The sequence below is a fragment of the Micromys minutus genome (assembly GCF_963924665.1).
Source record: "Micromys minutus genome assembly, chromosome: 25".
NCBI lineage: Eukaryota > Metazoa > Chordata > Mammalia > Rodentia > Muridae > Micromys > Micromys minutus.
The window spans coordinates 39,223,629-39,248,934 of NC_137960.1; the positions used below are offsets into that span (position 1 = coordinate 39,223,629).

The window sequence follows — 25,306 nt, forward strand, 5'->3', positions numbered from 1 at the left end:
CTTTGCCAGCTCTATTTGTTAGATTGGCCATCTTCTTCCCCTCCCCAAATGTATGTTTTTGCCCTTTTTGTCAAAAATTAAGTGTAAATTAAAAATAACTTCCTCTGTTATATTCCATTGACTTTCCTGTGTATGTCTATGGCAGTACCAGGCGGTCTTTGTCACTATAGCTCTTCAAGGTATATGTCTACGAGGTGTATGACTACGAGCCGTATGACTATGAGTGTATGACTATGAGCTGTATGACTACAAGGTGTATGTCTATGAGGTGTATGTCTACGAGGTGTATGTCTATGAGCTGTATGACTATGAGGTGTATATCTATAAGGTATATGTTTATGAGGTTTGAGGTTGGGTGCTGTGATACCTCCAGTATTGTTCTTACTCCTTAGGATTGTTTTGAGTATCTTTAGGGGTTTTTTGTTTGTTTGTTTGTTTTTTGTTTTGTTTTATATGAGCTCTTGTATTACTTGTAAAATATAACACAAAAAATTTAGTAGATATTACACTAATTCTATACATTAACTTTGATAGTACAGACATCTTAATATTAGTTTTGCTCATCTAGGAACATGGTATATTTTCCCATTGTCTGGTATTCTGTGACTTCCTTTTTCAGAATTCATTGTAGAGGTCTTTCCCTTTTGTGATTAGATATATTCCTAACAACTTGCTTTGTGGGGAGCAAATTCTTCTGCATGGACTTTTTTCCTAATTTCTTTTTTGGAGAATAGACTGTTAGTGTAAATGAAGTGTGCTATATTGTTTTTAATATTGATATTTGTATAATTTTTTTTTTGCATTGTTTGCTGCTTAGTGTTTGTCAGCTTGACACAGACTAGAGTAGCCTGGGAAGACAGCCTCAATTGAGGAACAGCCCCCATCAGACTAGCCTGTTGGTATGTATGGGGGCCATTTTCTTGATTAATGATAGATGTAGGAAGACCTAGCATTCTGTGAGTAGAACTACCCCTAGGGCCTGGGGTCTGTAAGAAGTCAATGAGCAGCATCCTTTCACAGATTGTGCTTCAGCCTCTGCCTCTAGGGTTCTGCCTTGCATTCTCGTCCTGATTTCCCTCAATGATGAACTGTTACGTGGGCATGTAAGATGATTTATTCTCCAAATTGGTTTTGGTCAGCAACGAAAACCTTAGACACTGGTATAGATCATGCCCCTTTCCCCATTCATCCCAGCTACTAATTATATTTTTCATGCTTGTAATAATTAAATTCATCTTTACTAATCTCCTGAGAACATGTTGCAGTATATATTAAAAAATAAATAACAGTTTATCTCTCTATCTGCCCTGAGGTCTCACTCCTCAGGCCCAATTTTAGTTTGGAGCCTCGCGCTCCTCTGGTGCCTGCTCTGAGCTTTCACCATGGCCCAACTTGTCCACACAACTCCTTCCCTGGCAGTTTTCTACCACCTACTCTGCCTCTGTCCTGGGTGTTTCTCTACCCCAAAATCCCACAGAAACACAACTCTACAGTCCGATAACTTTTCATACAGGTTTATATATTCTACTTTTTCAATATATTTTTTTTCTTTATATTTATGGGTGTTTAGCTGTTGTGCCTTCTGTATGTGCTCACAGAAGCCTGGAGAGGGTACTGGATCCTCTGGAACTGGAGTTACATGTTTGTGAGCCACCATTTGGATGCTACAATTGAACCCTGATCCTCTGGAAGAGCCGCCAGTGCTCTTAACAATTTGGCTCTTTCTAGTCCTTTATTCTTATTTTTAAACGTTTCTTTTATAAATTCTATTTTTTCCTCAGTTATAGTTTTCAAAAATATTTAAGAGGTATGGCTCAAAGAAATTTTTCTAAAATAGAGTATTTTTGGTTAGAGAACTAGTTGTAGGATATGGTAACAGTTAAAACCTTTAAGTCCTAAAAGGCTCTAGTAATGCTTTATTTGAAACAGTTGTAGGCATTAACAGTCTCAACTTTGGTTTAAATGATGAAGCTGAGCTAATATGAAAATGTTAATTAATATTTGTTTTTATTTGAGACAAGGTCTCTACATAGTGATATATATAATATATACACTATATAATACTATATCTATATACACTCTAGTGTCTCAGCTAACACAGTGAAGAATTGTAGCAGTATTCATATACAAAAATATTGTCTATATTTGGACTTCCCATGGCAGATTCCTCTTTTTAGCTTTGCTGTTTCGAAGTTGATCATATTAAATAAAAGAGGCCTTGGTCTAGTTTAGCCGTGGCTAGTGTGAGCTGTACTGGCAATTTGGCTAACTCTGTGATAAAAGGAGTTTTGGGGATTCCACCTTGCCTCTTAGGGAGTACCAAGTTGTCTGGTAATGGGGCCAATTCCCACCAACAACACTGAGTTCTTTCTTTTCCCGCTTCTAGCTTCTAGCAGTTTAGTGTGTGTTAGACATAACTGGAACTGAGTTAGAATAAAATCCGAAAGGGACACTGATTTCTAACATTTTTACTGACATCTTCTTCCCCTGGCTATCCTAGAACTCAGAGATTCACCTGCCTCTGCCTCCTAAGCACTGGGATTAAAGATGTGTGCCACCATCCCTGGCAAATGTCATTTTTATATGAGATGAATTGTTCTGATGTGGCTACAAATAGTCTCTGTGTGCAATGAGAGATTCCTGGGAGAAGTACTAACCTGTAATGCTTAAACTACCTCTAAACAGGGTTTCATGGGGTGCCTTTTTTTCCTTCCTTATTTTTCTTGGCTGGCCTAGAACTCACTCTGAGGACCAAGCTAACCTTGGACCTATAGAGCTCTGCCTGTCTCTGCCTCCCAAGTTCTGAAGTGTATGCACTGTACCTCACCAAACTCATGGGGTGAGTTTTTTTGTTGTTGTTTGAGACTGTATCTCAGCTCTGTTGTTAAAACTGGGCTTGAAACCTGAACTCAAGTGATCTGCTTTCCCCTCAGCCTCTCAGCTCTTACAAGATAAGTTGTTTGTGTGTGTGTTTGTTTATTTGTTCATTTTAGAAATGGGTCTCTGTATATCTATCTCATGCTGGCCTAGAACTTATCTATGTAGTAATGCTGGCCTCAAACCTTTGATTCTCCACCTTCAGTTTCTCTGACACTGAGGTGCTGACGTGTGCCACCACACCCAGCTCTTGGGGTCTTTTCTACTAGGCTTTTTGATTTTGGCTGCTAGGTATACATCAACAGCCCCCCCCCCCCCCCCGCATGTCATTATTCGGCCTGGCCACCTAAATAAAAGAGGCACATTGGAAACTGATGCAGAACTGGAATAGTACGATTTTGTAAGTACATTTTCAGGAAAATGTATTTTGATCAACTTAAGCCTTCATCTCAGCTAAACAAGAAAATCAGGTTTTGTTCTCACTCCTATTTGAGGCAACAGCATATTCCACTGCTCATAGCTAAGACCTTAACAGCTGTGTCAACAGGTCTGCTTCAGAAGAAGTGCAGGCCTAATGCTGACTCTACAGATCACCCTGTCAGGCCATCAGCAGATGACGCCAGCCCTGCAGAACACTTGCTTACCTCAGATAGATGAGTCAAATGCTGGGGTAGTTGAAGCTCTGGGGGCTTGCTGTCAGAATTGGAAGGAGGGTCTTGGAACGCTCAGTACCAAGGGGAATAGAATTCTGATAAGCCAGTTGCTATTTAGATACCGTTGTCTGGCTGCAATCTATCCATTGGGAGTGATGTGGATAACTTCCATTTACCTTATATTGATGTGACCTCAAGGATGCTGTTTCAAGAACTCTGCCACTGAGCTACATCCCTGGCTGTTGAAGTGACTTTTCATGGGATTATCTTGCAATATCTCAATGTCTTTTAGTTCATTGGAATCAGTTTAGTGAGAGCATTTCATTACAACCCCTATCCTCAAGTACAGTTTAACAAAGATGATTTATGAATGGGATTCTTCCGCATCCTTACCCCTTCTCCCCTTTCTCTGTTCATTTTGTTTTTGGCATAGTCTTATATAACTTAGCCTTGAAAAAGCCAAGAATAATGACCTTGAGTTCTGATCCTCCCTCCTTCCTGTCTTGAGGGCACTGGGGTTACAGGCATGCACTCACAAGGCCAGTGTTCTAGGAAAAGAACAATATGGATGGGGAGCATGAAGGAACCATCGGCCACTGAGGGCCTGTGTTCAGCACTCATGCTGAAGGCAACGGCTTTAGGTATAAAGCTTGGGTTTATGTAGCAGTGGTGAGAATGACCATAGCTAAGTTAAACATAGGAATTGAGAATTCTGTCTCATTAAAAGTTGTCTCCTATAGCACCTACAAATGACCTACTGGAGACACAGTATAGGTCTGATACAGAATAGATTTGGTACGAGGTTAAAAAGTAGTGAGCATAGTACCAGGCCAGCCAGTCTGGTCTACTGAGGAAGTTCCAAGGAGCCAGGCTACTTGGTAAGGCTGGTCTCAAAACAAAAAGGGAGTTAGGGGTGTGACCAGGCCAGCTCAGTCAGTCAACAGGTTCTCCCGGGAGGGAGTGAGGATTGAAAAGAAAAAGACAATTAGACAGCACTATCACATGACTCCAGCCAGTCGGCTTTTATACTGTTTTAAGGACATGCAAAGAATAAGGTCAGTTCTACGTTAAGGAACAAACCAGGCAATAAACAAAGTCCCTTGAACACTGTTTCTAGAGGTGCATCAGGATGTCCAAGATAAAAGGAACTCAGACATATCCTTCCTTGTGTTTACTTTGAGTTTTGCTTTAGCCCAAATGTAAATATTCTTATCTGAGCCTACTTCCCTTCCCTGTCCTCACCCAAAGACAAATTCTTTCCTGAGCTTACTTCCTTTCCTAGCCCAAAGTCAAATTCCTGCTGGAGCTTGGTTCCTTATCCTGTTCCAAAGTCAAATCCTTCCTGAGCTTACTTCCTATCCTAGCCCAAAGCCAAATTCCTTCCCGAGTTTGCTTCCTTATCCTGTTCCAATGTCAGATTCTTGCCAAGTTTCTAGAAGCAGTCCCAAAAGCTCTCAACAAGAACGGATAGCGTACATTTTGGGAATACAAAGGTATTTTTATATTTTGTGGTCTCAGTATCATTAGGGACATCTGTGAACTTATTAATAATGTTTTGGGTAGAAACAATTTTGGATAATATTTTATGTTGAGTTTGAGTGTGTGTGTGTGTGTGTGCACATGTGTGTTTGTGTATATGCACATGTGAATGTGTATGGAGGCCCCGGTTGATGTCAGACATTTTCTTTGTTACTCTCTAATTCGGTGATTGTCTAGACCAGCTAGCCACTGAGCTCTGAAGACTCTTAGTATCTCTTTCCCACTGTGTTAGGCTCACAGGTACAATCACACAGTAGAGTTGTGCACACGTGTAATCAAGTTACTATACGGGTGCTGGGGATCCAAGGTCGAGTCCTTAAACTTACACCACAGGCATTTTACCAAAGGAGCTGCCTCTCCAGCCCAGGCTCCGTGTTTCTTATCTAAAGTGCTTGGGAATACACATTTTGGTACTTTAGATTTTTGTAATGAATGTATAGACCTTACCAGTTGAACATGCTCACTCAAAAAGCAATTTGAGCATAAACATCATACCCAAAGCTTCCAGATCTGGGAGCAATTCAGATTACAGATGTTTATTACATGTAATAACTGAAATATTTGCAACTTTTGTTTTCTAAGTATCAGACTACATTATGTTGATTTCATACATATATGTCTTTGAAATGAGCAATCCTAATTCTTATTTTACAGATAGAGGGAATATCTGAGAAGCTTTATTAGGATGCCATGGGCTTCATCCTCAAGGAGTCCTGCTCCTAAACTGCTATGCTACCTGTATACAAATATACAAGCTATATATTCTTTGTTAAGGATGGAACTGTGAAAACGTATTGTGAGAGTAAAAGTCAATGTAAAGATAACATTGCTAAAACTATAGAGAATATAATTTTTATATAATTTTTATTTTGAGGGCATGGTCTGACTGCATTACCTAGTCTGTCCTTAAACTTACTGTCCCTCACCACCTGCAATTACAGGCATGAGCCTCTCGAAGCGGCTGCTTTGCTTTTTTGAGGGTGTGAAAACATGACAACTGTTCAAAGAGTTGGGACGACTGGACAAATACCGGAGGCTAAATCATTATAGGGAGGAATTATCCTGGTGATTGTAGTTGTTTATTTTGTTTTGTTTTGAGACAGAGGTTCCCCGTGTAGCCCTGGCTGTCCTAAAATTTACTCTGTAGACCAGGCTGGCCTTGAACTCAGATCCACCTGCTTCTGCCTCCCTGGTGCTGGGACTAAAGGTGTTCAATACCACTGTCCCCCGGCCCCAGGGGCTGGAAATTGTATTTGTCAGAACTCAGTTCTGAGGAACTAAATGCTAAAGTTTGTATCCTGGTGACTTCTCCAAGAGTTAAGTGAGAGGAAATGACTTAGCTAAGATGAGATAGCACACAACTATCAGAAACAAGAAGGAACCCTGATCATAAGATTCAAACCCAAGCCTTTCCCATTCACTGTATTCCATAAGGAAACTTAAGACCCCATAGAGATGCCTAAGAAGAGAATTGGTCTATAATTAAATCCCACAAGCACCTACTTGCTACACAAGGGACTGCTTGTTCCTATGACCAAGAGTTGCTTCGGTCGGAGATAGGAGGGTCACTCAGGCTTGCTGCTGTTAGACTCCTCCAGGTTCTGTGTGGTCCACATCCCACTGGAACAGGATGGAATGACAGAGAGGAACATCTGACATCTTTGTCTGGCCTCCACACATGTGTGTACCCGTGTGCGCACACACATACATATACCACACTGCAAACACGCACACACACATACACACATTTACCTATAATGGTAAGGACTGAATCGGTGATGCTTTAATCAAAAAGGATGTATATTAGGTATGTATCCACATCCACCCCCAGTAAGAGATACAAAGAAGCTTTAAAAAGGAAAGATGTAGATGCTTCTAGAACCTAAAGAACCTTTTCCTGCATTGCCCACTGATTGACAGGAAAGTCACCAAAGGAAAAATGCTTTGATAGATAATTATCTTTTTCTTTTTTAAAGAGCTCTTGGTGGCAGTTACCTTTGGAAATGAGAAAGCTGGGGATGTAGTTCACAATCAGAAATACCTTCTAATTTGTGCCTTTTGTGTGAGATTTTTATTACTATAGATATTTTCTTAACAATTTTAAAGGAGTTCCTTATACTATTATTACTAACCATTTTAACACATTCATGTTTTATTAATTTGTTGAGAACTTCATATAATGTTTTTTTCAGATTTATTTATTTTATGTATGTGAGTACACTATAACTATCTTCAGACACACCAGAAGGGGGCATTAGATCTCATCACAGATGGTTGTGAGCCACCATGTGGTTGCTGGGAATTGAACTCGGGACCTCTGCAAGAGCAGTCAGTGCTCTAACCACTGAGCCGTCCCTCCAGCCCTCCCAGATCCACTCTCACCTCTGTCCCATGTCACCCCCAAACCACAACCTTGTTTGTTGGCTGGCTGGTTGGTTTCCCCTTAATAATCCATCAGCTATACTTGGTTCTACGTTCCTGGGTATGGGGCCATCCACTGGAGTGAGTGCAGATGATATACTGGAAGCCACACCCCCCACAAACAACTGCTCCGCCCCCAACGCGCACCAACACCTGCCCATAGCTTCTCACTTCAGGGTGAAGGCTCATGAACCCTTTCTCACTCTGCTGACATGCTGTCTGGCGTGTCTTTGCGTGTCTTATGCAGGCATCCACAGCTGCTGTGGGTTCATGGTGCAGCAGTCCTGGCGTGTCTAGAACACGTGGCTTTGCCTTGGTCCTCTCTCGCCCTTTCTGCTTTGGCTCCTGAGCCTCAGGGCAGGGTGTGATGCAGACACCCTTTTTAAAAAGTGCTGTGCCAGCAGTCAGCCTCTCTGCGCTTTATCTCTGTGGTTAGCTTCTTTGTTAACCACCATCCACTGCACAAAGAAGCTTCCCAGGCGGGGTCAGCTAGCTACACTAACCTAGAGGTAGGTTGAGAAGTCAGTTTGCTACTGTGTTCCCTTAGGCTCACTGCAGAGTCATGTGAGCTCCCCAGCCAGGACCACTCAGTCCCTCTGGTGGAGTGGGCCTTAAATCCAGCCAGAAGGTGGTAGGCAGCCCAGAGCAATGACAAGAGCCTGGGTTGTGTGGGAGATCTCTGGGACCCCCCTGACTAACAGGGGTGAGGTACCATGAGATCTGTGCACCATGCACTTGGCAACCTGTGGCTTCTGAGATGGCATAAGCACTAGTTCATGAGTCTCTGTCCCTCTCTCCTCTCCTCCCTCCCTCCTGCTCTTTGTCCCGTGTGTGTTTGTCTTTAGGAAGCTTATCAAATAGTAGGGTTCCACGTGGCTCTTTCAAATATCATTAGTGTTATACAAAAAGATTTTATCCTAACAGTTACTCAATAGATTGACATTAAAAGTGGCGTCTGGCGCTGAACATAATCGGCACCTAAGAGCACTGGCTGATCTTCCAGAGGACCTAGGTTTCACTCCCAGCACCCACAGTGGCTCAAACCATATGTAACTCTAGTTGCAAGAGACCTATGACCTATACCCTTTTCTGGCCCCATGGGCACCAAGTACTTATGGGATGTGTGTAGGCAAAACCTCGTGCACATAAAATAAAGTTAATAACAAGACTCACTTCAAGAACAATAGAAGCTCCTCAGCTCCTCACGGAAATGGAACTGTAATGTGACTGAGAGCAGTGGTCACGCGGAGCCCACGCTCCTGTGTGTCCATGGGAACAGAAACAAGAACATAAGGCTGCGGGAGATGCTACTTTACCTTCTGTGTCACACATGTCTACATCCATGGACATTTCCTCCCCCACAGGACACAGCTTTCCTGAGGAAGTGAGTGGGGAAGGATAGGAGTCAGTTCAGATTAATAGGAATTGCTGTCAGTGGGATGGTCTGGAAGGTCTGAGGGCCTCTACGAGCTGCAAGCAGGGAAGAGCCTGGTCGTGTGTCTACCTGCTTCATCTGGAAGTCACACATCCAACCCCAAACTCCTATCAGCTGCAGTGATTGCTATTGATGACTTAGGGGTGTTTGGGTGATGTGCTTGTTGTATAGTGGAATTTGAGGCTTTACGCATTTTCCATGCATATGTAGTATATATGTAATTTTTTCAGTGCTTTTGCACTTCTTGGGGAAAATGGCAAATCTCTTTGAACCAGGACTGCACTTCAGAAAAAAAAAAAATGTGGTGTCATTGAGATGAGATTAATTTTTTGTTTTTTGAGAGCCAGGATACTCTGAATACAATGAGACTATTAAGTTAGCGGCCGTGAGTTCAGGGAGAAATATCGTTTATCATGCCCTTGGCAAGCACAAAGCCTACTCTTCATCCTGGTGTGTGTGGACCAGCTCCAGGACCTATGCAGGGCTTTGCAGTCTGTCAAGTCCCAAAGGGTGGACGCACACTGTGGACCCTCAGTGCTGGTATGAGCCATCTAGCCCTGCCCTGCTTTGGTTGGTTGCTGTTTTTAGTCGGTAGAAGGGACGTTTTGTTCTTGCAGGGCTTGTGAGAATGGCCGATGTGGCTGGAGTGGGCTCAGCAGCCAAGGGTGCTTGATGCGGACGCAGCTCCTCTTCCCTCCTCCAGCTCCGGGGGCTCAGCACCTCTTCCGGCCCCTTCAGCACCTGTGTGTGAGCTCACACACAGTACTTTTTAATAAATGGCTAAATGTGATGAGACCAAAAAGGAATTTCCCACACTTGAAAAGAAATGATTCTGGGCATTCAGGCTAGCTTGTGTTTTGGTGTTTGCACAGTTCTAAAATTGCCTGAAGTAGGGACACAGTTTATAACTGGCTCAGATTAAAGACACGTCACCTTACAAAGGGTCTTGCTCCAGTCTTCCAGTCACTTGTACCCCAAACTTGATGCCTTCTGTGGAAGAGAAGAGAAACTAGAGATTAGACAAGGGCCTTCCCTTGCTAAGAATGAACCCTACTAAGAACATACTGCTGAGAACTGAGCTACGCCCTTACCCTCCGGGAGCATTTAAATTAAATTCCTGCCCAAAAGGTTTTAAAATTTATTTTGTGGTTTTATTTTTGGCTTTGCTGACAGTATGAACTCAGGTTGCAAAGCTTTGTTAGAGTATTAACTCTTTCCCTTTTAATCTTTATATGAGTGCATATGTATGTGCATTTCTGAGTATGTGGGGGTTTTTTATGGGAGAGGGAATACACGCCACAGCTTGTATGTGTCGGAGGATGAGCCTGGCTATCAGGCCGTGCCTTCTACCTTGAGACAGCATCTCTCTGTAGCTGGCCTCCAAGCCCGAGGGACTCTCCTGGTTCTGCCTCCTGTCCCACTGTGGGCTCTGCTGTTTAATCTCCAGTTCTCACGCTTGCCTGTCACACAAACTGCCCACTGATGCAGCTCACCAGCCCCAAATTATCAGTTCTTATATAAAAATCTTGTGATCTAGTGACTACATAGAAATTTTCAAGCTTCTTTATTTGTAAAGATTTATTTATTCATTTATTGTATATAAGTACACGGTTGCTGTCTTCAGACACACCAGAAGAGGGCATCAGATCTCATTACAGATGGTTGTGAGTCACCGTGTGGTTGCTGGGATTTGAACTCAGGACCTCTGGAAGAGCAGTCAGTGCTCTAACCACTGAGCCATCTCTCCAGCCCACAAGCTTCTTTTGTGTTATTTTTTTGTTTTGAAGAAATGTTTAAAATGTATATTTATTGTTATTATGTGTACATGATGGGGTTACTTATGCCACGGCATGACTGTGGAGGTAGAAGGTAGTTCTGTGGAGTTGGTTCTCCTCCCACTGTTATGTGGGGTCTAGGGAGTGAACCCCAGTCCTTTGACAGACAGGAGCTTCTACCCACTGAGCTGTCTCGCCCACCCATTGTCAGTTTTTGACTGATGGGCTTGTTTTTCATTTATTCTTTGTTTCATCTTTAGTCTTTATATGCTTCCTGCGTTTCTATGCTTGGAATATTTAGTTCTTGTAGTGCACAGAAGAATAGTGTCTTATACTAGCACAGAGGCTTAACTTTGACCATCGGATACTTGCTTAGACCCTTCCCACCCATTTTAGAAACGGTTCATACTCATGACAGACACTTAATAAACCCCAAGTCACGTGAGGCATTTCTTTGTTGATTCCTCTTTGATGATCTTCGATTTTAATTTGCATAATATTCAATTGAGGAGTTAATTAAAACTGTATTTCTATTCCTATAGACCTAGGTCAGGCCTAGCAGGCATTAGAAATGGGCCACATGAATGGTATATAAATAAATACTCATTTTATACACTGATGCCTTTTGAACACTTATTTACTTTAAGACATCGCTGAATTACCTAGACAGCCAACATAGATCTGCAAAACACATTCACTTTTGGGGGGTGTGATGGTTTATATATGCTTGGCCCAGGGAGTCACAGTATTAGGAGGTGTGGCCATGTTGGATTAGGTGTGTCACTGTGGGCTCATCCTAGCTGCTTGGAAGCCAATCTTCTCCAAGCAGCCTTCAGATGAAGATGTAGAACCCTAAGCTCCTTCTGCACCATGCCTGCCTGCATACTGCCATGTTCCTGCCTTGATGATAATGGACTAAATCTGTAAGCCAGCCCCAATTAAATGTTGTCCTTTTAAGAATTGCCTTGGTCATGGTGTCTGTTCATAACAGTAAAACCCTATCTAAGACATGGGACGAAGGGGAGTTTATTTTTATTGTATGTGTATACATGTTTTGCTGGCATGCATATCAGTGTGCCATGTATGTGTATGTGGTGCCCTTGGAGTTCAGAAGAGGATATCAGACCTCAGGAACTAGAGTTATGGAGGGTTCTCAGCCATGTCAGCTGGGTGCTGGGACTGATCCTGGATCCTCTACAAGAGCATCAAGCACTCTTAACCACGGAACCATCTCTTTCTCCTCACATGTAGACTGTCTGCATTGCTCTCTAGTAGTTAAGTGACCTTGGGCAAGTTACTTCTCAGTTGTTGTGTGCTTGTTAGAAACGAGTACAGGTCAGAGAGAGACCACCATTCCAGCTTTGGTGTCTGGATCAGGAGGGTGGTACGCTCCAGAAGAGCCAACACATGCCAAGGCCGGAAATGCATTTGGCTTTTAGTCTAAGTGTGGTGGCTTCGCTTTTCCCATTGGCTAGGAACTGAACCCACTTTCTTATTCAACTGGCTAGTCCAAAAAGTCTGGTTCAAGGAAATGAGGAAGAGCTGCCGGCTCTCAAATTCCTAGCATAGAGCTGTGGGGCCGGGTATTGAAGCATCTGTACAAGTCTTAAAGGTGGGGGATGTAAAGATTTATTCATCTGTTAATCCATTTATTCACTTATTTTGGTTTTTCAATACAGTGTTTTCCTCTGTGTAGCCCTGGCTGTCCTGGAACTCATTCTATAGACCAGGCTGGCCTTGAACTCAGACATTCTCCTGCCTCCGCCTCTCCAGTTCTGGGAATAAGAGATGTGGAATAAGTCCTGGTAGGGATGTGGAGTAAGAGTCCCTGGTAGGAATGTGGAGTAAGAGTCCCTGGTAGGAATGTGGAGTAAGAATCCCTGGTGGGGATGTGGAGTAAGAGTCCCTGGTGGGGATGTGGAGTAAGAGTCCCTGGTGGGGAGGCAAAAGCAGCTGGAACCTGAGGCCCACCCAGCAGTCAGGAAGCAAAGAGATTGCATTTCGTCTGCACATAGGAAATAGAACAGGGAGCATGGCTAAGCTCTACCCCCAAAGCCTGCTCCCAGTGACTTACATCCTAGAAGTTTCAGAACATTCTTGAATCTGGTGGGTGAGTGAGATTCAAACACAGCAGCCGCTGAGAGAGTGGAAGTCATGTCCAGTGAGTCTAGAGAATAGAAAAGCAGTCTGCATTCTCCCTGCCTCAGGACATGGCTGCGTGGCAGGCTAAATGGGGGAGTTTGACGGTTTATGCTGCAGCAGGGTGAAAAAGTGCAGTCTGAGATGTGAGAAAGCCCAAGCTGGTATTCCCTGGCTTCTGGCCCCCAGCCGCAGCTGGAGAGCTGCACAGAGAAGTCAGAAATGTCCGCGATGGCCCGGGGACCAGTGGCTCCCAAACTCCCAGGTATCTAGGTGTTGCTGAGTTGAGAAGAGCTGGGATTGGGGTCGGGGGCTGGCAGGCTGAAGACAGCATCTAGCCTTGGGCCAGGGGAAAGGGGAGCTCTGGCTCAGCTCGGCAGTGATCGTCCTTAGATTTTTGGTGGTTGTAGCTGGAAGCACCGAGAGCCCTTCTATAGGAGAATTAAGCCGCTGTTCAGTAGTCAAATGCCTTCTCCATAGCTCCCCATGGTGGATCTGGATGAAAGAGACAGTCCATGGTTTTAAACTGTTTATTGACTGTTCATCAAGAAAAATGGGTGCATACCATACTGCACCAACCCTTTTGCTGGGAGAAATGCCTAGGAAGGGAAGCTCATTGGCTAAACCCTCAGGGCCTCTAGGTACCTCGTTAGCATGGAGAACTCTATTCTGTCGCTACATGACCACAGGACACGCTTCCTTATGTGGGGAGTGTAGCGTGTGTTCCGGGCCAGGGATCTGGCAGGGAGCGGTGAGCTGCCTAAATCTCCGGTGTGTGCCCACCGGGGGTCTGGGTCTCAGACCCCCTCTACCGTACCAAGCTTCCTGTCATGGTTTTACAATCCCACAGAGGAACAGTACTCACAAGCAGTGACAGCTGGGAATTCAACCCAGGTCCTGGAAAAGCAGCCAGTGCTCTTAACTGCTGAGTCATCTCTCCAGCCCCATCAACAAATAGTTTCTTATAAAATCAGATTCTGAGATACTGAGAAGAAATCTGCTGATTGCTCCTTTTGTTTTCTTTTTGTGCTCGGGTCTAGATCCATAGCCCACACTGACTTAAAAGTCACAATCCTGTTGCAGAAGACCCAAGTTTGGTTCCTAGCACCCACATCAGGCCACACACAGCCATCTGTGTATCTTTCTGTATGGATGCCATGTCTTCTTCCGGTCTCTGAAGGGACCCACAGAAACGAATACATATGAAGGGGCTAAAGACATGGCTCAGTGGTTAAGCATGCTTGCTAGCGCTCTCCTGGACCACCTGGGTTCAGATCCCAGCACCCACCATTTGTAATTCTAGTTCTAGGGGATCCCACCCCTTCTGGCCCCTGATGGCACTCCATCCACATGGCACACACATATACATGCAGGAAAAACTCCTGTACATAACATAAAAGTACACCTTAAAAGACTGTAAATAGAAGTGGCACCATATGGATTGGGCAACTTGTAATTTTAGAAGTTTACTTTTTCTAAAGTGTATGTATGTAGAGAGAAACATACATCAGAGTTGGGGAGGGGACAAGAGCATGGGCATGCCCAGTTCACCTCTAGCCCTAACTTGCTAGTTGAGGATGACCTTAACTCCTGATCCTCCTACCTCTGCCTCCCAAGTGCCAGGGTTACAGGTATGAGCCGCATTAACTTTACAGAATCCAGGGGTGCTGAATAATTACCTTATATGCTCTCAAGCTGTCACAAATGGTTCCAGACATAACCATGCTTTCCCGAGTCTTAATACAAATGAGACCCACATTGTTCCTACTGCATGGATCCACAAAATTCACTAGGTTTCCTTGGTGCCTTCCAAGGCTGGAGTCTGCTTTGTGGTGTTGTTGTTTGCTTGTATGTTGCTTTTAAATACGTGTGTGTGGGTATATGCAGATGAGTGTGGGTATGTGAGAGGCCAGAGGTCTTGGATGCCTGGAGCTGGAGGTACAGGCAGTTGGTTATGGGCTGCCCACTGTGAGTGCTGGAAAGAACTCGTATCCTCTTCAGGAGCACTGTCTTAATGGCTGAGCCGTCTCCTCCTCTATGGCTGAGTCTAGAGGCCTTTTACTGATGCTAGTTAACTCAGCACTTTGCCAAACAAAATCCAAGATCGCGGCTTAGGTGCTTTTCCATTGTTCTCAGAAATTTCTCAGAGATGCCTGTGAATGTGTCCATTATAGATGCACCTTCCCACTTGCCCTCCCTCCCTCACCTTGGTTTTCTTCTCTCGATCGTCCTCTTTTCTCATGTCTCATGGACTAGAGCGGGTTAGAATGACCTGACTATGTGCAGTTCAGAGCCACATCTTTCCTTAATCAAGTAGGTCTTTGACTTTTAGGTGAGACTCTTCGTACTGGTTTGTCTTTCATCAGAGTTTTCCTCCTAGGATTGCTCAGCTTTTTCTGTAAACAAGCAGCTGCTAGGTGTGTGTACTTGATTACAACCCAGGAGCGGGCTGTAAGGATTAAGCAAGAGCCTACACTACAGTGGGACCTTGTGAACCATAGCCTATTGTGCTGTGCTGACAAAATGGCTGAGGTCATCAGTTCAGGAGGAAAGATGGCTGGGCATGATGGTGCTTGTCTGTAATTAACCTGACCTACATAACAGTTTTAGGTCAGTCATTGCTACACAGTGAGACTGTCCTGGGGAGGGGTCAGCACGGCTCACGGTTTCTATGTGGGTTTTTAAGAGATAGCATTTCCTAGCAGTCACATCCAGAGCAGGCCTGTTAAGGACAGTTCAGACAGAATGTCACCTGGAAGTGTGCCCTAAAGTCTCTGCCTTCTACTGGGGTCTTCCTTCTAAAGGCTCCACCACGGGCAAGGACTCCTTTACCTTATGGGCCTTTGGGGGAATTTACGATCCAAACCATAGCAGCTGTCTCTTCTTATGACCTCATCATTTCTACTTTTAAGGAAGTTATTTATTGGTGTGGGGGCGGGGTGCGTGTAGACACTGGAGGGTATCTTTATGGATGTTTTTCTCTCCCTGTGCCTTCTCTTGGGATCCAAGGACTAAATTCAGGTTTACACAGCTAGTGCCACACCCCACACCCCAGCCATTTCTCGGTGCTTCTCTTCTTTATTTTCATTCTACAGATGGTTTGTTGCTGTTCGTATCAACTTGACATGTATTTGTTACAAACAAGTCTCTTCACTGACAATCTTCTGAGTTGTCACAATTTTATCAACATTAAACCTAAGCCAGTGTGTTTTGTTGTTTGTTTGAGACAAGATCTCCTGTAGCCCAAGCTGGCCCTGAACCCCACAGGTAGCAGAGAGTGACCTCGAACCCTTATTCTCCTGTATCACCCTTCCTTAGTGCAAAGTCAGCTCTGCCTTCAGAATCCTGAGATGAAAGGACTGTGCCACCCGTTCCTAATCTTTTAATTTGTGCCAAAATCTGATCTGCAAAATATATTATACTTGGGTCAGAGGGGTCTTCACTTTCCAAATCGTGTAGAAACTGAGATGCTTTATGTCTGGCCCGTTATTGGAGGGACAAACCAGGAACTGAGAAGGGAGCCATGTACTGAATGACTCGTGTTTTGAGGAGAGTCTCCACTATCTCCCTCTGCCTACAGATACACATTCATCTTCAGAACTTACCCACTCTTAGGGACTCATAGTGAGCCAGCCATGACTAACTTAGCATCTTGCTTTTTTGAGGGAATCAGCCCTGAACAGCCGTACCCAAGGGCATGGAGACATACTCAGGAAGTGACAGCTAGTGGCAGTCATAGCCGAGCCCGGGTGTTTCCTAAGAGCCACGAGCAGCAAGTGGTTCAGTAAACCTGCCTCATTTAGTCAGATGAGATTGTCATGGCAACAACTGTGGTGGAAAATTCTGGAAGCTACAGTAGAAAATTCTAGAAGCATCTCCTTTGCCCTTCTCAGGAATATAGTCATGGAGAGAAGCCAGATTTTGCCTCTTTAACCTGGACGCCCTGAAGTCACAAACAATAGTGTAACGCAGAAATAAAAACTGAGCATCTCTATAATGCCCTTGCCCAGTTACATTTATATATTGCTCTCTGGCTTAGAACTGTGCCAGCGAGTGGTACTTGTGCAAATAGTAGCTCATTTCACCCAGTGTATCTGTGAATAGCACCAGCTAGCATTGAGTTGTTCAAGGGAGATGATCAGTGTGGAGGTTCTTTAAGTGTAAGCGTGTTTTAGTCAAGGATTAGATTCAGGAATTTCACATATGCAGGCTTTCCTTAGAAACCCATCTGGTCGTGTCTAAAAGTTCTATGAGAGACTAGCATTGATGGCTTCTGTTAAAAATCTGCATTGTCTCTGAGCATATCCTTGAAGTCCTAGACTCATATTTCTGTGTCTGGGATAAACGTAACTTAGGAACACCGGGGGACAAATGGGCGTTTATGTCACTTGCTCGTTGCTTGCTTACTTGATTACACAGCAAATAGCTGGTTTATTTCTATTGTTGCTGAGTTTAGCCTAGTGGACCTTGTGATTGTTAGGTTTGTAAATGTACAGCTGTTGTATATTGCTAACAGCTGTGTGCTGTGTCATCCTCCTGTGGTGCATCTATCCTTCCAATGGGATCAGTGATACCACACCCTGTCTCTCTTGTTTCCCACAGACAATGGATTCTGAATTATCACACAGTGTGGTTGGAAGCTACCTTAACCCTCCAGAAAGAAAGTATTTTCCGTTATTCTTACAGAATGAAGCTTCGAAGAATTACCACCCTAGGAACTCTCCTAAGATAATTAATAGTCCAAACAACCAAGGTAATATTAATATGAAATTTACAGAAAGTCAGGAGCAGTGCACGGAATGGAAGTAACTATACTGCGGTTGTGTAGAAGTACTGTGATTGTGTTGTAAGAACTCACACAACTGTCAACCACGAGGCTACTGTTCCCTCGGAGCTTCATAGGTCACTCGCCACTCATAAAAATAGTGGTTTCTTCAGCTCTAAGCTACAGATTAATGTAACAAACTAACAAATAGTGTACAGTTATAATAATAAAAGTATCTCTGAAAACAGAAAACTGCTCTTTTAGGAACAAAAGTCACAGGCCAAGGGAGTGGTAGATAGTGCATGTCTTTCATCTCAGCACTTGAGATGTAGGTGATTTTTGAGGCAGTCTGGTCTACACAGCAAGTTCGAGGCCATCCAGGGATGGATAGAAATTCTGCCTCTAACAAGAGTGATAAAGTAAATTTTTTATTTAAGTTTTTCTTTTTCTTAACCACTTTTTTCCGGGTCTCACACTATAGCCCAGGATGACGTCAAACATACTTCTTCCTCCTACCCAGCCTCTGGAGTGCTGGCCTCACAGGCAGGTGCCACCACACAGGCTGTGATATGAGAGAGCCCACTCTCTAGGCCACCATACTGCAGGCTTGCACATTTCACTAAGGAGCCTAAACCCCTGGTAGAGAGAGTTTTCCCAATTTAAACTCCCTTCTTATCTCTCAAAATGTCTCTTTCCAAACTAGTTCTTTTCCTATTAAACTTCTTGTCAATTTGGAAATAAAATAAAAGTCCAAGGGACCATCAACAGAGAGATGGTTCCGTGGCTAGGAATGCATTCTGAGCAGCCACATGGTCGAGGACTGGCGCTGGAAGGTTGTCCTTGGGCCTCTGTGTGTACCGTGGCACATGTACACCCACACACACGTGATGAACACATCACATAACAAAGGTAAATACATCAGTAAAAGCTAGAATGAAAATCTGGAGTTGGAATCCTTCTAACATAGATAATCAGAATTGTATCTCATTCAAGCAGCAGTGAGAAACCACACGTCTGAAATTATCCTTGAAAATCCCTTAAGAAGCCATTTTATCCTAGTAACCATAGAAAAAGACTACTGGCAATGTTTTAGACATCAACCAAAGCAAACCTCAGAATCAAATTAGAAAATAGGGCTTCAGAAATATCTTATGCTTTACAAATTACTTTCTAAGACCTGTTTATCACTCTTCAAAAAAAAAAAAAAAAAAATCTGCAATCATGGTTGCTGTCTTAGGATCTCTGTTGCCGAAATAAACCACCATGACCCAAACTGCGTGGTAAGGAAGGGATCTATTTCCGCTCATCACCGAGGAGGCCAGGGCACACTGAGGCAGGAAGTGCCGCTGCCTGACTTACTCCTCGTGTTTGCGGGATGACCAGCTCAGGGACAGAGAGCCAGGCCCTCCGCTTCCATCACTAATCGGGGAAACTGCACCACAGGACAGCCTGGTAGAGGGCTTTTTCTTAATTTAAATCCCCTCCTCCCAGATGAGGCCGGCCTGTGTCAAATGGTGGGAACTAGCCAGCACCGTGACGATAGTAAACAGATGAGCTCTGTTGAGTTTACAGAGTAATCCAGAGCAGCGAGCCAGCTACCGGCGTCAGAGCACAAACAAAAGTCCCCGCATACATTGCCCTAACTGCATACATGCTACTCACTAACGTATATTCCACTCAGATCCACTTTTATCGTTTGAAGTCACAGTTTCATAGAAAGTGTAAAATGATGTTTGGAAAACCGCTAACTCCAGATGCATCTGTATCACGGACACAGCAATGTAGCCGAGTAAAGGTCTCAGAAGCAGACGCCCGTCTGTGCCATGGGAAAGCTGGCCCAACTCATGGGTCCAGGGCTTTAGTATTCCTTCTGGGACAAAGAACAAACATGGGGAAGACCTGAGGACAACTTTAGACCTAGGTCACCATATTAATTAGTTGAAGGAAGTTCATCTGGAAATAATAATCATTCTGTTAAGTTACTTGTGGTTCAGTCTTAGAAACCATTTACTCCAGTAGTAGATTATTGTTTTTATAAGATACAGTGTAGGAAATGTAACCCTTTGTATTATCGTTTTTATTTTATTATTTATATTTTATGTAAACAGAGTCTTATTATTTAATTTATTATATATAACATGTATATGTGCACATATTTATATAATTACACAGTATAACATGTTACGGTCACTAGCAAACATGCACTGCTCCTTTCTTATTGTCACCCAAGTCACTATGGTTATTCAGTGTTCAAAGAGTTTCACTTAAATCATGGAGCGCGCTTCTTTTCACTAGCCCTTGTTTCAGCATTAAAAACTCTTCAGGACAAGATTCGCCGTCTGGAGCTGGAGCGGATGCAGGCAGAGGACAACCTGAACCTTCTGTCCAGAGAGGCAGCGCAGTATAAGAAGGCCCTGGAGGAGGAGACCAATGAGCGGAACCTGGCGCACCAGGAGCTGATTAAACAGAAGAAAGGTAAAGGACGGGGAAAGGGGGGGTTCCTCAGGCATGTGGGGTCACCAGAGCCTGACGACCAGTAAGCCCAGCTGAGCGGACGCAACCGGCCCTGCTCTTTTGTCAAACAGACCAGGAGGCCTTGGTCCTGGGCATCTCGATATTTGTGGGAAGCTAATATAACTTTGAACCTACTTGCTCACAAATACATTTAGGGGGCAGGGGTTTCTCTTACATGAACTCCAGGCTGGCCTTGAACTTGCTGTAGCCAAGGATGGCCTTGCACGCCAGACCCTGCTACTCTCCTGCTGCCGCCCCAAGTGCTGGGACTGCAGGTCTCACCTCTACTCTGTGCTGTGTGTGTGTGTGGGGGGGGGTGCCTGGAGCACTCTGTCAACCCAGCCGCATCCTAGCCCGAGTTCGGAAATACTTATTATTTAAATAAATCATTGAAAGAAATACTTAGGCATGTTGTGTTTAGAAGTCAGAATATCTTTAAAATAAATAATAAAACCCAGCTTAGCCTATAAATATCATTTAAATGCTTATATTTTTTTATTAACACTAAAGCAATGGTAGTAATTAAACAACATAAAATGAATGGAAAATAATTGTATTCAACTTGAGGAACCCAGGATTAATTAGAGGAGATAAGGACATAGAGTAGAGACATGTGTAGAAATTATGAGACAAACATTAGATAAGACATTTGGAGTGTGAATTTTCCTGCTAACACGTTCACACACTTAGAGACAGCCTCTGCGTTTTACCCAGCCAATAGAATAAAGAATGAGAATCAGAAACCGAGACAGCTGAACAAAGTCAAACTGACTAAAGTAAAAGGGTTAACAGTTGGTTACCTGCCCTTATGGAATAGACTGTGCTCTCTATGCTTGGGACTGGAGAGAGCCGGGCAGGGTGGCACAGCCTTTCGGCCAGCACTTGGGAGGTGGAGGCAGGTGGATGTCTGTGAGTTCCTGACTAGCTTGGCTACATAGCAAGTTCCAGGTTAACCAGGGATACATAACACACACACACACACACACACACACACACACACACACACACACACACACACACATACACACCCCTCAGGGTAAAGGCACTTGCTACTAAGCCTGATGATCTGAGTTTGATTCCTGAGATCGAAATAGCAGAAAGAGAAAATGGACTCCCATAAGTTGTTCTCAGACCCCCACACATTCATATCTCCTCTCCCTCCCCCTCCCTCTCTTTTTCTCTCTCTCCTTTTGGAGGTATGCCTTCTGTCTTTGTAAGGGAAGATATTGTCAATGAGTCACACATAATTAATGAGCTGTTTACCAAAAGTATGTTTAAAGTCAGTAAGTGTGCTGTCCGGACAAAGGCCTGCTTTAGACTCATTAGCACCCATCTGAAAAGTCGCCGCCTGGCTGTGGGTACCTAGAACTCCAGCTTAGGGGTTGGTGAGGAGGATGGGCATCTGCTATCTTTCTTTAGTCACTGGCTGGCCGGTCGATTCCATGATCTTCCAGTTGTGTAGAGACTTGACTCAAGGGAATAAGGCCGAGAGCAATAGAGGAAGACACTTCACATCTACTTCCTCTAGCCTGTGTAGGTGCGTGCGTATATACATTTGCACCACATGTATAACAACACACACCATGCACACACAGTCTCTTAGCTTTGGGTTGAGTTTAGATAACTCTGGTCCATGTAGCTGTCAGCTAACTAACTGGTCTCTTTCTCTCTTTGCGTAGATATACGCATACAGTTAAGCTCAGCCCAGACTCGCTGTATTCTTCTAGAGAAGCAATTGGAATACACAAAGAGAACGGTTCTCAATGTAGAACGGGAAAAGAATATGATCCTAGAACAACAGGTAAGCATATTTTCCTCTGAGGAATGCTAATATAATTTAATATGCTTTTGTAGTATATAATATGAGAAATTTTTCATATTATAACCGTATTAGGATATACATGTGTGTCTAGGAGATTTTCACCTACAGCAATGGTAGACTCTGCTGTTTAGGCCAACACTTTTGCAATGAAAACAAGAAAAACTTAACAGATAATCTACCAAGCAGCATAAGAAAGAAGGGAAGGAGAAGAGAGCAGATAGGCCTAATGAGGCAGTTCACCATCAACAATTCAGACTCTGCAACTTAAATCCCAAAAGTTCCACCCGGTGGTGTGGCTCGTTCCTTCTGAAGGCATGTGTGACTTTGCAGGGCAGTTGAGACAGTTCTGACAAGTGCCCTTCTGGTTCAGGACGTCAGTTTAAGGCCAGCATGGAGCAAAGAGCCTAGGAAATAACAGGCTCTGTGAAGCTGCATGAGAAAGTAAACAGCACAGATCAAACCCCGTACCGGGTAGGAGCAACCTAGAAAACCTTAGACACTAAAGCCTAAAACCAACTACAGTGTTTCTGGATTCCCAGCGTTCTTAGGGACCTCAGATTATTCACAATCCTTTCTCCAACACATTGAGAAACTTTCTATCCAAACTAAGCAGGCAGAAGATGGAACTCCTGAATGGGATCGACATCCATCAGACACACAGACACACCCACAAGTCAGTGTGGATGAGGTGTGGCTCTGACAGGCATCCGCTTGTCACCTCTGTGCTCAAAATAGTCAGGACTAGGGGTGACGAGCCAGACCAGGATGATCACTGAGCTGAGACGCTCGAGCTGCTCTGGACACATAATTAGACTCTATCTCAAAAATTGAGAGTCTAAGGAGGAAGAAGAAATTTTCTGTCACAAATTAGAAACCGCAATGTGGTCAAGCCAATTTGAGAAGGAATAAAATGCCTAAAAATGAAATTTAGAACTAGTAGATCTGCTAGAAGATCAGCAGACAGAATTCAAGAAGTGGACATCTGCCACCCAGACCAATAAAGGGACAAATGACAGTAAATTCAGGAATAGGAAAAGGCAGCACAGCAGAGGTAGAAAGCTCTATATGGATATATAACTGGAGCTTAAAAATGGAGAGGAAAATCTAATACATCTAGTAATTAGATACAGATCTAATAACTAAAGGGATTTTAGCTGAGCACTTTCCAAAAGTGATTAAAAAGTAAAACCGTACCACACAGTCAAGAGACACCTAAGATAGTCACCTCATAAAGTGAAAAGGTTGCCAGATGTGGTGGCAACTGGCAAAAGGTGCCAGATGTGATGCTCTGGAGGCAAAGGCAGGGAGTCTTTATGAGATCAAGGCTAGCTTGGTCTACAGAACGAGTTCCAAAATGACAGAGAGACCAGGTCTCAAGTAAAGAAATAAATAAGTGCTTAGTGTTTGTTTCTGTTTAAGCATACCCATTGGTGGCTGCTTTGGACCTGTGGTGTCTTATCAGGGACACACAGGAGATGAACCCCATCACCATGCCATCAGTAAGCAGGAGCAGTGAAGGGGAGGCTGAGTCCTGTGGACTAAGATAAAGAAAGGCTGACTTGTGTTGGTTTTATGGCCTTTGTGCTGGCTTCTCTGTCTTAGCAGACATAAAGATCTTTGAGTTTGTACCTGTCAAATATATGTTTTCGTGTTTTGGGTTTGAAATGCATCACTCTGTGCTCTGCTGGCCTGTAGGCCTTTAGCAGAGGTTTGATATTATCCTGACATGTTTGTCTTCGCTGTTGTTCTCTTGCTGCTTGTAATATCGTTTCTTCTGTAGCTCTGATCTTTTCATGTCACAGAAAGGCTCTTCTTTGGGCATGCCAATTTGGAGTCCTAAGTGCCCCCTTTTATTTGGAAGTTAGGGAAAAAATAATGTCAATACTCCACAAAGGGACACATGAAAAATAAACATGAAATTGGGCAACGTGATTTCTTTTTGAAAAAAAATGGTTCTTATTCTAGAACCAGAACTGGACTAGCAAGTAGCCCCTTTGGGCAGCACACGGGAGTTTTAGCCATAGGTAGTGATGGCATCTCGTCACAATGCTGGGAGCTTGGCTTCACTATCTGATGTGATGCTAGCTGGCAGAAATGAGAAGGAAGCTTCAGAAGCAGGCCCTTCCTTGCTGGGCTATCTACCTTTCTAGGGGAAAATCCTTTCTCACATTGGATGTTCATTTCTTTCCCTAGATGTGCGGAATGCTTTGTGATGACTCATTGACTGTGTACTTTTCCATTTCTAGTGCAGTAGGTCTGACCAAAGCAAGTAAAGCAAAGGAGGGGTTTATCTGGACTCACGGTGTGGTAGTCTCTCACAGCAGGAAAGGCATGGCAGCAGGACTGGGAGGTGGCTGCTTACATTGCATCTTCCTCACCAGGAAGCAGAGAGGCGGGCCTCGTGTTCTGTTTCTTTCTCCTTTGTATTCGCTAGACCCCAGCCAATGGATGATGCCACCTAGACCCAGGATGGGCCTTCCCTCCTGATCTGACAACATCCTCATATAAATGTGTTTCCATGGTGATGCTAAGTCCAGTCCAGTCGACAGTGAAGACTAACCACCACAGCTGCACTCCTTATCAACCTGGTAGCCATGCACATGAGCTTTAAATCATAAGTCTCATCTCCGTCTCAAACGTAAAATACTTTACTCCATCTCTCAAAGTTCCTATAAGCTGTTAACAGTCCGAACCACTGTTCCAAAGCCTCTTCTGCTTCTGAGATTCAAGACAAACTCTTCTGAGCTCCTGTAAAACCCAAAAACGTCATATATTTCCAGCATACAGTGATACAGAGCAAACATTTCCCTTATAAGAGAGGAGTGGGGCCTTGGAAGGAAAGGAGAGCAGGACAAGGCTGGAGGTCAGCGGGGCCAACAGCAAGCCTCGAGCTGCAACCGTGGTTGCTGGGACTGGGCTAGAAGCATCCAAACTCCGACAGCCTGACGGCATGCCGCTCCAGCACCTGCCTGTGGCTCACACAGCCCCTCTCTCGGGCAGGTCCACTGTCTGCTCTAAACTTTCCTGAGATGTCAACAATGATGACTTCGTGCAGTAGCCTCTTAGGGCCTCCTTACGGGGACTCGGAACCTGTCACTCCCTGCCTAGTTCCCGTGGCCTTAACACGTTTGCAAACCCTGATGACCTTTGACTCCTCTGTCATTTATGTAAAACCAAGACACTGCACAGTTCTTCTGTCTCCCCAGGTTGTAGTCTGAGCTCGTGGAGTAGAGTCACAGTGACCTCTTGACCTCTGTGTGCACACAGTTCTTCTCAAGCAGTGGCTTCAGTTCAAACTTCCTGTTTCAAATGAACTTGCATTTTCTCACATTGGAACCTGGCTCAGCTCAGGTCTGACCCTCAGCA

General features: G+C 44.0%; 1 protein-coding gene across 3 annotated transcripts in view; it reads left to right on the plus strand.

Moving 5' to 3' along the window:
- CEP57L1 (centrosomal protein 57 like 1) overlaps positions 1 to 25,306 on the plus strand; it is a gene marked incomplete at both ends in the record, with an annotated part of 61,620 nt that overhangs the window by 21,782 nt on the left and 14,532 nt on the right. The window contains 3 exons of one of the 3 annotated variants that reach the window (XM_080937759.1): positions 17,442 to 17,592; positions 19,900 to 20,079; positions 21,798 to 21,919. In XM_080937759.1, the coding sequence (XP_080793885.1) occupies positions 17,442 to 17,592; positions 19,900 to 20,079; positions 21,798 to 21,919 (453 nt within the window). Of the gene's footprint in view, positions 1 to 17,441; positions 17,593 to 19,899; positions 20,080 to 21,797; positions 21,920 to 25,306 lie in introns of those variants that run through there. The other 2 variants (XM_080937758.1, XM_080937760.1) reach the window with 2 other exon arrangements.